Raw genomic sequence first — 14,919 nt, 5'->3', positions numbered from 1 at the left:
TTTTAGGTCTGAAAAGATAGAATTGTTAGGCAAGAATTGGTGGAGATACTATAAATTGAATGACTCTGTTGTATTCTTGAAAAAATCATGTAAGGTTTCCGATTTCCTAAATCGGCTGTATCAATATATCTACCGAGGTTATCCTCTTTTCCGGGAAAAAAAACCCCCTCATGAAATAGCCCATAGTAGTCTAATATATTTTCATGCTTTAGGAAAGAAAAAAAAAAGAAAAAAGAAAAAGAATAAAACAATCGTCCCATCAATAAAATAAAATAAAAAAGTCAATATGTACTCCAATCATTAGAAAAACTCTATATCAAACTAGGATTTCCTGCCGTTCCAAAAAACATACAAGCCAATATATAATTGGCACTGATACAATTAAAATCAAAGGTTCGAATGGATTGCATGTCTTCTTCTTTGCACCACCATCTTTTTGGATATCATCATTCAAATTGTAGTAACACTCTAAATAATCAGGAACCCATTTTTTATAAATGCCTTTATAAGCTTCACATAAGTAATGCTCATGGATTTTCGATATTCTTCCAGTTCATCTTTGATTCTAGGCTTGACAATTTGTATGGAATGATCGTCATCAACAAACTTGGAAACCCTCGATCGACCTTCGTCATCAATATAACCCTGAGCAGCGATCAATATACTTTTTGCATGGTCACGAAAATGTTGAACAACAAACTCTTCAAAATGTTTATATGGCTTATCAAGAACACCCAACATGGTTTTACAATTTAAAAGAAACATTTCTTGATCGTAACTCAAAAACTTCTTCTCCTGCCACATACCCAATGGGTAATTAAATAATAATTTGATGGATTATGACTAGGGTTTGTGAGTTTGTAGTTATAGTAAGAATCGGTACTAACTACATGTTCATGAATCGTTAGTAATACTTTTAGTATACTAAAATCCTTATTGTTGCTCCGTTGAGGTCTATAGAAAATCATATCATTACTAGGTTTTAACAGTTTACCTTCTGTGAGAAGAGAAACAACATTTGGGGGTGAATTTGGGTAACCCAAAGTGAGTTGAATATCATAAAAGAATAAACCTTGGTAATAAGGTGTACCTGCTTGTCCAACGACTACAGCTCTAAGTAGATCGATTCTTCCTTCATATGCCCTGACGTAGATCGAATCGGGAAGGCTTTTTTCCAGTCTCTTCCACTCTTTCTTTATTAAAGAAGCTGTTTCGGGGCTAAACGGTGTTTGATTATTTCGTGATAAGCGATGATCATGGATAGAAGTATGATCGTGTGGAATGATATCGAATTTTTTGAATTTCTGGTGGGTGATCTGTTCCTTGTGATTAGTCATTTTATCGCCCACCTCTCTATGATATTGTGTAATGAGATAAAAGGGGCTGCATATTTTGATTAATATGGATATTTGGGAGTTATAGGGTTTACAAGATTTAGTGGATTTGGAGGTATCTCTCTCTAGATTTCTTCAAAAGATATACGGTTTCAACTCAACGGAATCCTAAACCAATGCCGATCTTTCGTACCTTAAAATGCAAACTGCAAAAAAAAACAACTTCCCCTTGACCATGGGATTAAAAGTCACGCGCTCTACCACTGAGCTAAGTCGGCAATGTTGAAAGGAATCAGAACTCAATAATAAAATCCTATTGATGGGTGTGGCAGTATTTGCATGTCAAGATGGAAGTTTGCTCAAAAAATGTGGAAAATGCAGTTTGTTTGGTTTTTATGATCATTCAGTAGAAAAAAGTACAACCCGAGACTTAAGTCCAGGCCCAATATTTTATCGTTGTTTTATTGAGCCACTCTGTCCATTCTGGATGTGAAATCTTTCCAGATAGATGATGAGACTGAGCAGTTCGATAAAATGTCATCACACTTTCAGGCAAGTTGTTGCACAAGCAGCACCGTGTCCCTTCAATGTCACAACCTCATTTAACATTCCTACTGTAACCAATTGTGAAGACTGCATTCCCATAAACAAGCTCTTTTGCGCCTGCTATACCTATCCAGTATCCTCTCCTGTGAGCCAACTTATACTCCTCTAGGCACAGACCATCTAAATTTGAATTAGTCTTTAACTGAATAATCTTCCTATGTGGAAAATGCAGTTGTACTGCCTAAAATTGTGAGGTTTTGGGCACTACAAGATTTGTAATGTAATAGATAGTGCAAAGGATAGCAGTAACAAAGTGCGTATCAAATAAACAAGATTGGTAATGGCAATTGAATCATATCGAAATCAGTGACATAATTGTAATCCAAAATTTTAAGAACAAGATGTTTAGAATAACATTACTTGTGAAATTGAGAAGTGCCCAAAATTGAGCAAACACACAAAAAAAGAAAAAAAAAAATACATTTCAATTGCAGAGTCGCTAATCTTTTACCACCCATGTTGCTACTGGTTTCGTCGTGCTTTTCTTACGCTCCACAAAAACATTAGATTTGACTGGAACTAGACTACAGACATAATTCTCTGCCCATTCTATTCGTGGAAAATGTGAATCTTCACAGAGCTTTAGCACCTTAACTATGTTATGGTGTGTGTTGTATAAAACTAAACATTGACTAGTCTCAAACAGAATCTCACCATGTCTGAAGGACCACAAAGGCGTGAAATACGTTTGCGCAATAAATACTTGGGTAAGCCTGAAACGCTTGCTCCAAGATTTCATCACTCCGTATTCCTGCATTACCCAAATATCAACAAGACGCATAAAATCATATGAATTAGAAATCATACAAAGACACCCTTCTAATGCTCCCACGTATTTTAAAGCCTCCCTTGCCTCCAAAGGTTCTTCTGGTAAAGACATCTCATCAAATTTCTCATTCCCGATATCCAGAGAAACTATAACACTGGAGTTGTCAGCTCTTGTAACACCTAACCAATGAAGTTTTCCATTAACAAGCACCCCAGGAAACTTTGGTCGAAACCAGTAAGGTATGGGCTGAAACCTTTTCCATGAGTTTGATCCTAGCATATAGACATTGAATTTGGACCTACCCCTTTTTCCATCGAAATCCCTAACTTTTACCAATTTGTAGTCGTCAATCTTGGTATCGTAGCCAAACCCGTATAAACTCCTGCCCTCGTTGGGAAAGTGCTTAAATGATGAAGGTAATTTCTTGTATTCTCCGGTTGATGGGTTCCATATGCAAGTAACTTCTGCATCATAACGACCAGATACACAAGCAGATATGCACAACAAACCGTCACAAGAACCCAAAATACTAATGCAATCATAATCTGGAGGAATAACTGGGTGTTCAACCTCGACAACCTTATCACATGAATCATATGTGGTCAATGACGATGCTAACGCATTACTGTTTACTGTATAAATTGCTAGGCGTTCACAACTGCAGATGTCTTTAAACATAACACAAATGTTGTTTTTCTCGACATTATAATTTAGATGCATTTTCACAAACTTAGAGCTATAAAGTAGAGTTTTTAAGCGCTTGCATACACACCTTAATGGTAACAGTGACATCACTGCTAACCTTAGAAATATATCCAGAAGAATTTCTTCAGGAAGGCTTAACATATGTGCCATGTATTCTCCGATTCCTACAGTGTGAAAATGAGAAGGTAAGGTTTCAAGGGAAGTGTGAACCAAAATTCTATCAAAGAAGAGAAGGAAACAACTAGACGGCGATGTAAACAACCAAATTTCGATGTAAACAACAAATCTCATTTTAACAACCAATCTAAGGATTTATTGTCAGCCATACGCGTCGCTGCATGCGCAGATTCTTCTTCTCCTTACACAACACCTAAAACTACGGTGGCGTGACAGCTATTAAATTTCCAAGATCGTAAAAATATTTAGTCTTTACTGCCCAATCTACATTCACCGTACATTTCAATTGATTAAAATTATCAAAACTTGGTTATTTCTGTCCACAATATTCAGTTTGCGGATCCCATTCTCACAAAAGGGTGTCAAGACAACTGGAAACATGAATGGATAAATGCTGCATTGATGAGTATGAGACTCTTGAATTAGCTACATCCAGGTTCACTGACCACCTACAATTCTATATAGAAAATTGTATTGCTCTTGGAAACACAACTACAAAAGCATGAGAGTTTTTCTTTCGACTACGAACACTAAGGTGCAATTTACCAAAATCATGGCTAGAAATCAGTTCAATCCAGGAAAAACTACATGACATTTCAAATAGAAAAGATTATAAGCAATGCAGCTTACCAGAGATTACCTGTGGCGTTCGACAATAACTACATTTCCTTTCTAATACTACTGCCACTGTAGATTAAAAGGGGTTTATAGTGCGGATCTTGTGGGAAAGAATCGAATATCTGCTTGCAAAGATTTTTGAATTCTTGAGGATCATCATTCCAGCTCACTGTCTTCATTTCAATATCATTGTTCGTAACAACAGGTTCAGCAGCTTCACCATCATCGCTGTCACCGGCAATGGCATCCTCATCAGTGGCTTATCAATATAATCACAAAGATGAAGTGGGTAAAAATAGAAATCTTTCTAATTAGCAGAAAATAAAACTAGTAAGGAAAAAAATGAAATCCCCTTGTAATGTTCAGATTGTGGTGATTATAAGCAGCAGTACTGACCAATTTGTTGCCATCTCCAGTCCTTTCCATTTGTTCTACTAAATCTCTGTTCGTCTGAGGGACTACTTTTAGAGAACCATGATCATCCATTTTTTGGATTCTCCTTACCAAAATGCAACAAAGACCTAACCCTAGGAGAGAGAGACTCGAGAGTTGAGCAATCACAAGTAGTCCCTCCAGATGCCACTCAACATTAGATCTCTCCAAAAGATAAGAAAGATGCATTTGAATGGAAGAGAGGATTTGATTTGATTATCTCCCCCAAATTCCCAACTTCAAGAGAGAAGACATTAAAAAACTTAGAGAAATAAAGAAAGATTATTAGTGAATGACCGGAGCTTGACAGCTTTGTATGCCTAGACTGTTAGGGCTGGTTACAGTTGGGTTGGAACTTGGAATGCAAACACTAGCTAAAAATTTAGTGTTTTCTTCTAGCACTTTGAATAAAAAAATTATTCTCACTTTTTCTACCAACTTGTTAAAGGCTGACCTCCGGAATGCTTTTGGAATCCGAAAAATATACTCGTTTAACAAGTCGTTTAACAAGGTTATTTATTTATCAATAAATGAATATTTATTTATTCAGAGAGTATTTGTAGTTTTTTCTTAAAAAAAGTATGATGAATATTAGATATTAATATTTAAAATTGTCTAAGTAGTCTGTTTAACAATCAGGTTCACGGACCTTGTGTACATATGCATATTGTTTAAGTAGAGGTTGAGATATTAAATCTATACATATTATCAAGGATCATTAAGTTAGTCTACTTGTAAATTTGTTAAGATTTATCTATACAGGTTGTCGAATGAAAAAATATGAGTATATTTGGTATCCCTTGTGTTTTGAAGAGTGTAGTGATTCGTCAATTCGTTGGCCTAATAATATTGCAGTGCTACTTACTATAAGGCGTGATCATTGTATCTTGGAAGGTCACATCCGAAAACTGTAAGCACCTTGCTCAATGACGTATTAGTCCTCAAGGAAAGAGTGATCCTCGTCCTGATCAACCAAACCGATAAGTTTTCTAACTTCACTTTGTTAATTTTCTATTTATCACATCGTAGTTATTTCCTAGAAACAGAAACAAAAACTGCATAACACTTTTCCAACAAATAACCATGTTGTATAAATCTCTGTTACATAGATCAGACTTAAGACTAGCCATTTCTGATTTTAAGTCATAATGCTGCTATATTTTTCTTTTACCACATAATTTTCACTCTATCACGTAAAAATTATAAATTAAACCTTCTTAAATTTCAACATTTTATTATCCTTTCTAGATTGACTTTTAATATTGTTTTAGTTAACTTCTCGTCAGACTGTCTTGCGAAAAAGGGAGCTTTGATTGGTAGAGGTAATATCTTAAGGTTCAGCTATAGACCTGCTTTCGATACTAGAACTGAGATTTTAGATGTTTCACACTTTAGATTCATTTGATTTTTTGTTGTATATTTTGTTCCCAAAAGCCTTTTGGGTAAGTTTCTTTTTGAGTCCTAACGCCTTTTGGGTTAATTGTGTTGAGGTGAGCAGTAGAGTGCTCACCGCTAGTTTTCTAAACGGAATTTATGTTAAGTGTATGGATCAATCAAATACCTTATTCAGATAAATGAGTTCATAAAAAATATACTAGTTGAAAATAATAGGGTACCAAAATACACCATCAACTTTTTCATAGCCAATATGTATGGACAAACTCAACACAACTCCGAGAGTAAAAACTCAATCAAGGAAAGTGTCTAAAGTTATATCTCTATCTCTCTTGTGATTGTAACGTTTAGAGAGTTGAATCCGTGAACCTAATTACAAAGAGAGTTCTTGGAAGGTACCAAAGACCAATATCCAAGGATCAATCAAGCCTTATCCAACAAACTAGGACGGACCTATCTACTGTGATTGATCAACACACAACCTGTGATATTCAATTATAAAGATAAGCAATATAACGCGAAAAAATAAATAACACAGACATCAGAAATTTTGTTAACGAGGAAACCGCAAATGCAGAAAAACCCCGATACCTAGTCCAGATTGAACACCAAATTGTATTAAGCCGCTACAGACACTAGCCTACTACGAATTAACTTCGGTCTGGAATGTAGTTGATCCCTAAAAGGTATTCCACCGATTAAGGTACAATCGCGCTCCTTACGCCTATAGAATCCCACCCGGACTCCGCTCAATCGATTCCCGTAGATGACATCACAGCAACTAAGAGTTGCTTCAACTCAATTGAAGAATTTAAACCAAATCTGTCTCCCACAAATTAAATCTATAATTGATTTTCTTATTTACGATCGAAATAGATGATCATATCAAACGTATGATCAAGGTGATGGAAACCGATAACAATTTGCCAAAACTCTAGCTATCCTCAAAATCCGGACTTATGCAACCCGAAGTGCAACCTAGATTATTATTCAAAGTTGCATCCTAGTATAAAACTTGCATAATCACAAAGTTGAGACGGAGAGAACTTTTTGATTTCTATCTATCTTGTTCAAGTGATAAATCAACAATTGAACAAGATCAGGATACTCAAGTTATCAAGATAAAAAAATAACTGGACCTGGCTTCACGAATCCAAATGAAGTCTCTGATAGTCGTCAAACCTAAAAGGGTTTTTGGAGAGGACGACTCTAGATACAACTAGGACACACCAAAAAATAGTGACAGGAATCAAAGATCCCAGTTGCCAAGAGTTCTCCTTATATATACATTCAAAGAATAAGTTGCTTTAGGTTTAAGATAAGATAGCTTTGGAACCAAGCAAACAATATTCACCGTTAGATGAAAACATTGCGTATTATTCACATAAACAAGATATACACTCTAGTTAGGTAAACCGTAACCGAACCGTGTACAAAGACTATGTCCAACATGGTTATCCGAAACTAGCCGATTTGAACTTAAAAGCTTAACACTCATTTTCATGAACACAAAGACATTCATATTGAGTCACAATCATGTGATCAAATAAGTATAGTGTTATTATATAGAACTAATCAAATGCAAATTATCTTATAGAAATAATTTAATCGCAATTGAATCATAATCGACATAGTTGGTAAATACACAAAGTACAAATACATAAGTTGTTCGTGAATCGGCTAAGTCATGGTACGCGGACCGGTTTGCAAAATTTTGAGCAAAATCGAGTTCCGGAGTTGATAGAACTTTTATAGTTCACGTACCGGTTTGCAAACTTTGGTGCAAAAATGAGTTCTGGAGTGTTGATACATGAAAATAATTATCCTTGAAAAGAGGGATCCCCTTAACCTTTTAAGATTTCCCATTAAGAGATGAAGACTTGGGGACTAGACCCAATCCATGGGATAATGGATGATCCTAACCCGAAAAGGAAAGGAATGAAAGAGCTGGGCTCCATCCCAAGCCTAAAGGCTTTTTTTCTTTAGTTTCATACCTAGCTTGGGAAAATGGAAGTGGTAGTTTTGAAATATATTAGTTTTATGTGTACTTACTCATAGAAAGATTGTTATAAAAGGAAATAAAGGATACTTAGAAACTCACTCTTAATTTACCCCTTCTCTCTTACCTCTAAGGGGGTTGGGCTTGTTCTGGCTTGGACTATCTTCTCCTTCCCAATTTTATCCTATCAACACGGAGTTGACAGAACTTTTTCAGTTTGCAAAATGGTTCGGAAACCTTAAGACTTTACCGGTTCCTCAGTTCATAAAACCTTTTTGAAAAAGCGGGAGTATAAAAACCACACCCAATAATTCGTTCGGCAATCTGTATGGACTAAACTCCAATATAATTCCGAGAGCACCAACTTAAAATATCAAAGAGTTTTATCTCTATTTCTCAATGCAATCAACAAATCGAACAGATAAAAATCCGTGTGCCTGATTGATATGAGAATTAACTTGGATGGTACCAAAGACCAATGTCCAAGTGTCAATAAAGTTATATCCATCAAACAAGGTCGGATTTATCAACTGATTGAACTACGCACAACCTGTGATATTTCAATTATATAAAAAAATATAATTCAGAAAAGAAATAACATGGACACCAGAAATTTTGTTAACGAGGAAATGACAAATATAGAAAAACCTCGGGACCTAGTCCGTATTTGAACACCACACTGTGTTAAGACACTACAGACACTAGCCTAGTAGAAGTTAACTCCGGACTGGAATATAGTTGATCCCTAACCAAATCTCACACCGATTAAGGTATAGTCGCGTTCCTTATGCCTCTAGAACCACGCCAGATTCTGCGCACTTGATTCCCTTAGGTTATCTCACCCTCAACTAAGAGTTGTTACGACCCAAAGTCGAAATCGTATAAACAAATATGTCTCCTACAAATAAGTTTATTTTGATAGATAAATCTATCTCCCACAGAAGTACATTTGCAGTTTTTGTTCCGTCTTATGATAAATAAAGGTGAACATGAACCAATTGATAATCCAGTCTTATACTCCCAAAGAGCATCCTAGAAATATCAATCACCTCACAATAACTTAACTATATGGTGGTAGAAGAAGTTAATGCGGAATCAAAAAGTCTGAGACGAAGAACTTTGCGATACTTTTTATATCTTACCTATCGGAGATAAATATCAAGCAAATCTTGGAGAAGATAGTACTCAATACGATAAAACAAGTAAGATCAGAATATGCAACTACAGAGAAAATAGTTGGATCTGGCTTCACGAATCCCAAATGAAGTCTTCAAGTCGTTAATTAACCTAATATGGTTTTGGAAAAACCTAGGTTAAAGGAGAATCGACTCTAGTACGCAACTAGGACACATGAAAGTGTCAGGATTAGGTTTTCCATTTGCTAGTATCCCTTATATAGTCTTTCAAATCAGGGTTGCTTACAATCAAAGCTAAGATAGCTTAGTAACAAAGCATTAAATATCCATCGTCAGATGAAATCCTGATTTAAGATTCAAGCTAAGTCTGCTTAGAAATAAAGAAATTAATATCCACCGTTAGATGGTCTTAGCTTGTTACACACAAATGAAATATACCTTCATTTAGATATGGGTAACCGTACCTAAACGTATATATTGGCTTGGCTCAATAACAGTTAACCGAAGTTAGCCATATAAACACTTTTGTCTTAACCATATTCATCTAACACTTCTAGATGAAATATGATAATCAATCAAACATGAAAGATAATCTAATGAATCTAATAGTGTTTTACATAGAGTTGTTCAATTTTTCATTATCTCACAGAAATATATATGCAAAAATTGAAACAAAATGAGATTGATTCGTAATCGTACAAAGTACTTATACAAGAATCAATTCATGAACATTAAGACACGGTTTGCAAAGATTGCATTCCTTAATTCATAAATGTTTAGTTCACGAGTATCAGAATCATACTTAGCCGATTTTAGAACTTAAACCATTGTGTTCATAAACCAGGAAAGCGAACAACAGCTCCGGACCTTGTCCTGTCCAGCCGTTCGCAAACCAGGTACCTAAACAGCCGTCTCGGACCCAACTCAGGTGAAACCGTTCGCATACTAGGTACGCAAAAAAGTTCCCGGACCTGAATCATAACAATACATTCCGCGTACAAGGTATGCATACCGTGTTGTATTCAGACATGGTTAATTGTTCTAAACTCTCATTTCAATCATTGAAACATCCTTAGAAGACTGAAAAAGAGGGGGTCTAACAACCACACCCAATATTTCGCTTAGAAATTTGTATGGACTAACACCAAAATACTTTTAAGAGAATCAACTAGTCAGTCAGACTCAACCTTAATAAAAGTATATCAAAGAGTTATATCTCTCTTTCTCGATTCAATACTTACTCAAGGAAATAGAAATCTGCAAGTCTAATTGAATACAAGAGAAATCACTTGAACGGTACTAAAGACTAATGTTCAAGGATCAATCAATTTAGCACAAACTTGTGATATTTCAATTATATAACAAAATATAATGCGGAAAAAAAATAACACAGACACCAGAAGTTTTGTTAACGAGGAAACCGCCAATGCAGAAAAACCCCGGGATATAGTCCATATTGAACACACACTATATTAAGCCACTACAGACACTAGCCTACTAAAAGCTAACTTCGGCCAGGACTGTAGTTGAACCCCAATCAATCTCACACTGACCCAAGGTACAGTTGCGCTCCTTACGTTTCTGATCCCAACAGGAAACTACGCACTTGATTCCCTTAGTTGATCTCACCCACACTAAGAGTTGCTACGACCCAAAGTCGAAGACTTTAATAAAAAAATCTGCATCACACAGAAAATTCTACGGTAATAAATAAATCTGTATCCCACAGAAATACCTACGAGTTTTTGTTCCGCCTTTTGATAAATTAAGGTGAACATGAACCAATTTATAACCTGGACTTATATTCCCGAAGAACAACCTAGAATTATCAATCACCTCACAATAATCTTAATCGACTAGCGAAAAAAGATATTGCGGAATCACAAACGATGCGACGAAGGTGTTTGTGACTTTTTTTTATATCTTGCCTATCGGAGAAATCAATCTCAAGCCAATCTTACGATTGTACTCTAATATGATAAAAACAGCAAGATCAGATCACGCAACTACAGATAAAATAGTTGGGGTCTGGCTTCACAATCCCAAAGAAGTCTTCAATTCGTTAACCTATAGGGTCTCGAGAAGAAACCTAAGGTTAAAGGAGAATCGACTCTAGCTAATACAACTAGTATCACACATGAGGTGTGGGGATTAGGTTTCCTAGTTGCTAGAGTTCTCCTTTATATAGTCTTTCAAATCAGGGTTTGCAATCAATGTTAGCTTAGTAACAAAGCATTCAATATTCACCATTAGATGAAAACCTGATTAAATTCAAGCTAATATATTTTAACTGTTAGATCGAACTTAGCTTGTTACACACAAATGAAATGCACGATTATTTAGGTTTGTGTAGTCGTACCCAAACATGTACACTTAGTTGGTTCAATAGTAGTTAACCAAATGGTTAGTCGTATGAGCACTTCCATATCAACCATATTCTTCTTTACCACAACTAGTTCAAATGACTCAAATGAACTAGTTAGAGAGTTGTTCAATTACTTAGATCTTATATAAGTATACAAGACACAATCGAAGCAAAGACGATTTGGTTCACTCGAATCAATTCATGAACTTTATAGCCACAGTTTGCAATTATGCATTCCTTAGTTTATATAAGTTTAAGTTCACGAATAACCGTTTTTAGAAAATAACCAACTTAAGTACGCATAATGGTACACGGACTTAAGTACCCGGAATGAGTTTGTTTTTCAGTTACAAACTCTAGCAGAAATTCTCGGGACGTGAACTTCCGAAAGTGCACGTACTGGTACGCGGACTTTAGTTCCGGTTTTCCTAAGCAACAAAGTACGTATACTTTGGTTCAAGGAATAAGAACTTACACACGTATGTGTTACCGCACAATGTTTATATCCTTCCAAGGTTATGTATTCTAAACTCTCATTTCAATCATTGAAACATTGTTAGAGGACGTTATATAGTTGTTATTCACAAACCATTTTTCGTCAAAGCCATTTTCAAGTAATTGAAACCAATATACCTTTTGTCACTAGTAAAGATGAACTTGGCCAAAGCGAAAGCTTACCAATACATATTTCGAGAAATAGATAAGCGAGACAAACTCGGCTCGAAATAGCAAATGTGTATAATCACAGTCTATATAGCAATACGACGTTTGTCTCAAGATAGGAGATAGAGTAGATAGACTTTTGAGTGATAGATAAGTTCAAGTCTCCACATAGATTTTAGTCAATGAAGTTCCACAAGTTCATTGGGTAGTTCTTCGTCTTTGTATGATGATCGCCATGAAGTCTTGAGCTCAACTACTGGTGTGGTTTTTAAAGAACCTACAACTTAGACCTGCAAGTATACAGGGTCAGTTGTAGTGAGTGAGGTAAGAATGGGTTTGTCCTCAGGGACAAGGTGGGTGCTAAAGTTGCTTCTAATGGTCTTTACTAATTGATTCTATGCAAGAGTAACACAATTGTTGTTTGGTTGGGTGTCGATACGACGAAGATGATTGATAGTAACAGAAACAGTAAAGTAATATGCAAAGAAAGTAAATAGAGAAAATGATGAGAATGGTATTAGGGCCTTTGAGTCCACCACTAACTTACACTAGTTATTCTGATCATAACACTAACCTTGTCCTTATATCTGATAACAAAAGGGATGTCAATCCTCTGTATATCTAAGGTCACCTTGATATGAATGATTCAATCACAACTAAGGTATTTCTCCTAAGCATTAACTGTCTTTTCAGGGAACAACTAATCAAAAGATCAATATATGGGATTAAGTATGAGTTGTAGTTCTTCAGCACAATATTATTCTAACTACAATGGATACATGGCATACACTGTGAAAGTAAAGTACTGAAGTCCTAAGATTGAATTTTATTCTAAAACAATTAAGCACAACAAGGTTACTGCCATTAACAGGAATAACTAGTAGCAAACTAGGGCTTCATCTAAACCCTAGCAGGTGAATTTAGAACAAGATGAAGATGATGAAATCAAACATGAACTACTGCTTGGTGCACCGGCTATCCCGGGCATACATCCTACTCACACCCACACACTCAATTTATAGTTACAATGAGTTCTAAAAAAATTCCCTAATTTCGAAAACTAGAGTTTCGAAAATTACCTAACCAATTCGTACCACCCATGCTAGATAACTGCTCTATCACTTCGACCCATGATTTTTCTTCTTCTCCTGCTCCCTGTCTTGCTCCATGTGCGTCTCTAGCTCGAGCTATCTTATCAACTCCTCACCTAGGGTTTTCTGTATAGAGGAGAAGGAAATAAAATAGCTGGCTAGAGGGTTGGTGGAAGTGATGGTGATTATGGGTTTTGGTAGTTGTTTGAATGGAGTGGTTGAGGAAGGTGGTGGTTGAGCTCGAGGTGGCGTAAGGTGGTGGTGATCACAGAGTTTTCTCTGCAGACGGTGAGGGAGAAGATGGAGTCGATAGAATTGGAGAAGGGTGCGTTTTTTTTGCGGGTATAGGTGTTAGGTGTTGTAGTGTTGAGCGGTTGTAGCAAATTCGATGTCCAGCGAAGATGATACGTTGGATGATCACATCTGGATTGAATCGAACGGCTAAGATGGAACAAGCTTGCAGCGACCATTGGATGCGTGATACAACAATTCTGACGGCTTAGATTAGAGTTAGGTACTATGATGTTTGACAGGAGCTTCAAGATTTGATGCTCGGTGATGAGGCGAACGTTGGATGATGTGATGGATACAATCTGACGGCTCTCATGGAAATGGGTATGGATATTGGAAATGGATTTGGGTAAGGGTTTTGGGCCTTGGGTATGCCAAGCCCATATCTTCTTCAAGGACAATTCTTCCTCTTCAAGCCCACTTCTAGTTGATCCGGCTCTTGCAAACATCATTCTTCGCTGCCTTTCTGCGGGAGTCTTTGCCGTTTCTTTGCTCTTTTCGCTCCGTGAGTTAAGCAGGCTTTATGTAGTACCTAAAAATGCAAAATTAATTAAGAAAAGTATTTATTCTTGAAAACAACGAAAACAAAGAATATGGGATAAAATGGAGCGTTAATGCACAAAAGATGAGTTAAATGCCAATAAAAAGGGTGCAAATATATACAATATTTGGCACTCATCAAATACCCCCAAACCTGAATTTTACTTGTCCTTAAGTAAAACAAAACTAAGGAAATCCTACCTATACCACTGTCGCTGGTCTCTCGATTGCATTTAGAGAATCCAATAAGCCTTTTAAACCACTAAGTGTCCCTAGTGGACGAGTTGAAATCTCGTGAAGGTTTGCTTAGAACGTACCTACAAAGTTCTAGGACAAAATATAAGCTCAGATTCCATGAAATGTGACATGTGCAAGACAGTAGAAGCTCACAGCAAAATGGAGATGTCAATCTAGTTATCAAAGGCACAATCCTAACACTGATAACAAATAAAGACATGTGATAAGAGTGTAAAGTGTATCTACACATGTGTAAAGAAAGATCGGAAGTTATGAATACTAATCACCAAGACATAGTTTCTCAGGCTAAGAACCGAGGTCGAAATCTAGCTAGCTGTCCGGACTTTACGAGAATTGTGAATGAGTTGGAGGTATTTCACAATTACTCGCGTTGTACATCAATGGCATACACCCTTCCTTGCTTATAACACAAAAACACAAAAGATGACTCTTTACATGACTCTTATTTACATTGACTACTCTCTTTTATTTTTGGAACAAGAGAGGATGGAATTGATAAATACTTTTTTTTTTCTTTTTTTTTTTTTTTGAAAAAAATAT

The 14,919-nt window shown here is 36.2% G+C and overlaps 1 protein-coding gene across 2 annotated transcripts; it reads right to left on the bottom strand.

Annotated features, from left to right (window-relative positions):
• Positions 1-2,241: 2,241 nt before the first annotated feature.
• LOC113274139 (F-box/kelch-repeat protein At3g06240-like) lies at positions 2,242-4,956 on the bottom strand. 2 transcript variants are annotated; one of them, XM_026523623.1, is made up of 3 exons: positions 4,606-4,956; positions 4,222-4,437; positions 2,242-3,578 (listed from the first exon to the last, which is right to left on the bottom strand). In XM_026523623.1, the coding sequence occupies exon 3, from the start codon at positions 3,562-3,564 to the stop codon at positions 2,380-2,382; it is 1,185 nt and encodes a 394-aa protein (XP_026379408.1). In that variant the 5' UTR covers positions 3,565-3,578; positions 4,222-4,437; positions 4,606-4,956; the 3' UTR covers positions 2,242-2,379. The 2 variants fall into 2 exon arrangements, with proteins under 2 accessions (XP_026379408.1, XP_026379409.1); XM_026523624.1 differs by having other exon boundaries at positions 4,232-4,437.
• Between the last annotated feature and the right edge of the window lie 9,963 nt (positions 4,957-14,919).

Source organism: Papaver somniferum, chromosome 4 (assembly GCF_003573695.1).
Source record: "Papaver somniferum cultivar HN1 chromosome 4, ASM357369v1, whole genome shotgun sequence".
Classification (NCBI taxonomy): Eukaryota; Viridiplantae; Streptophyta; class Magnoliopsida; order Ranunculales; family Papaveraceae; genus Papaver; species Papaver somniferum.
The sequence above is the reverse complement of the archived record's forward strand: the minus strand, read 5'-3'. Positions and strand labels throughout refer to the sequence as shown.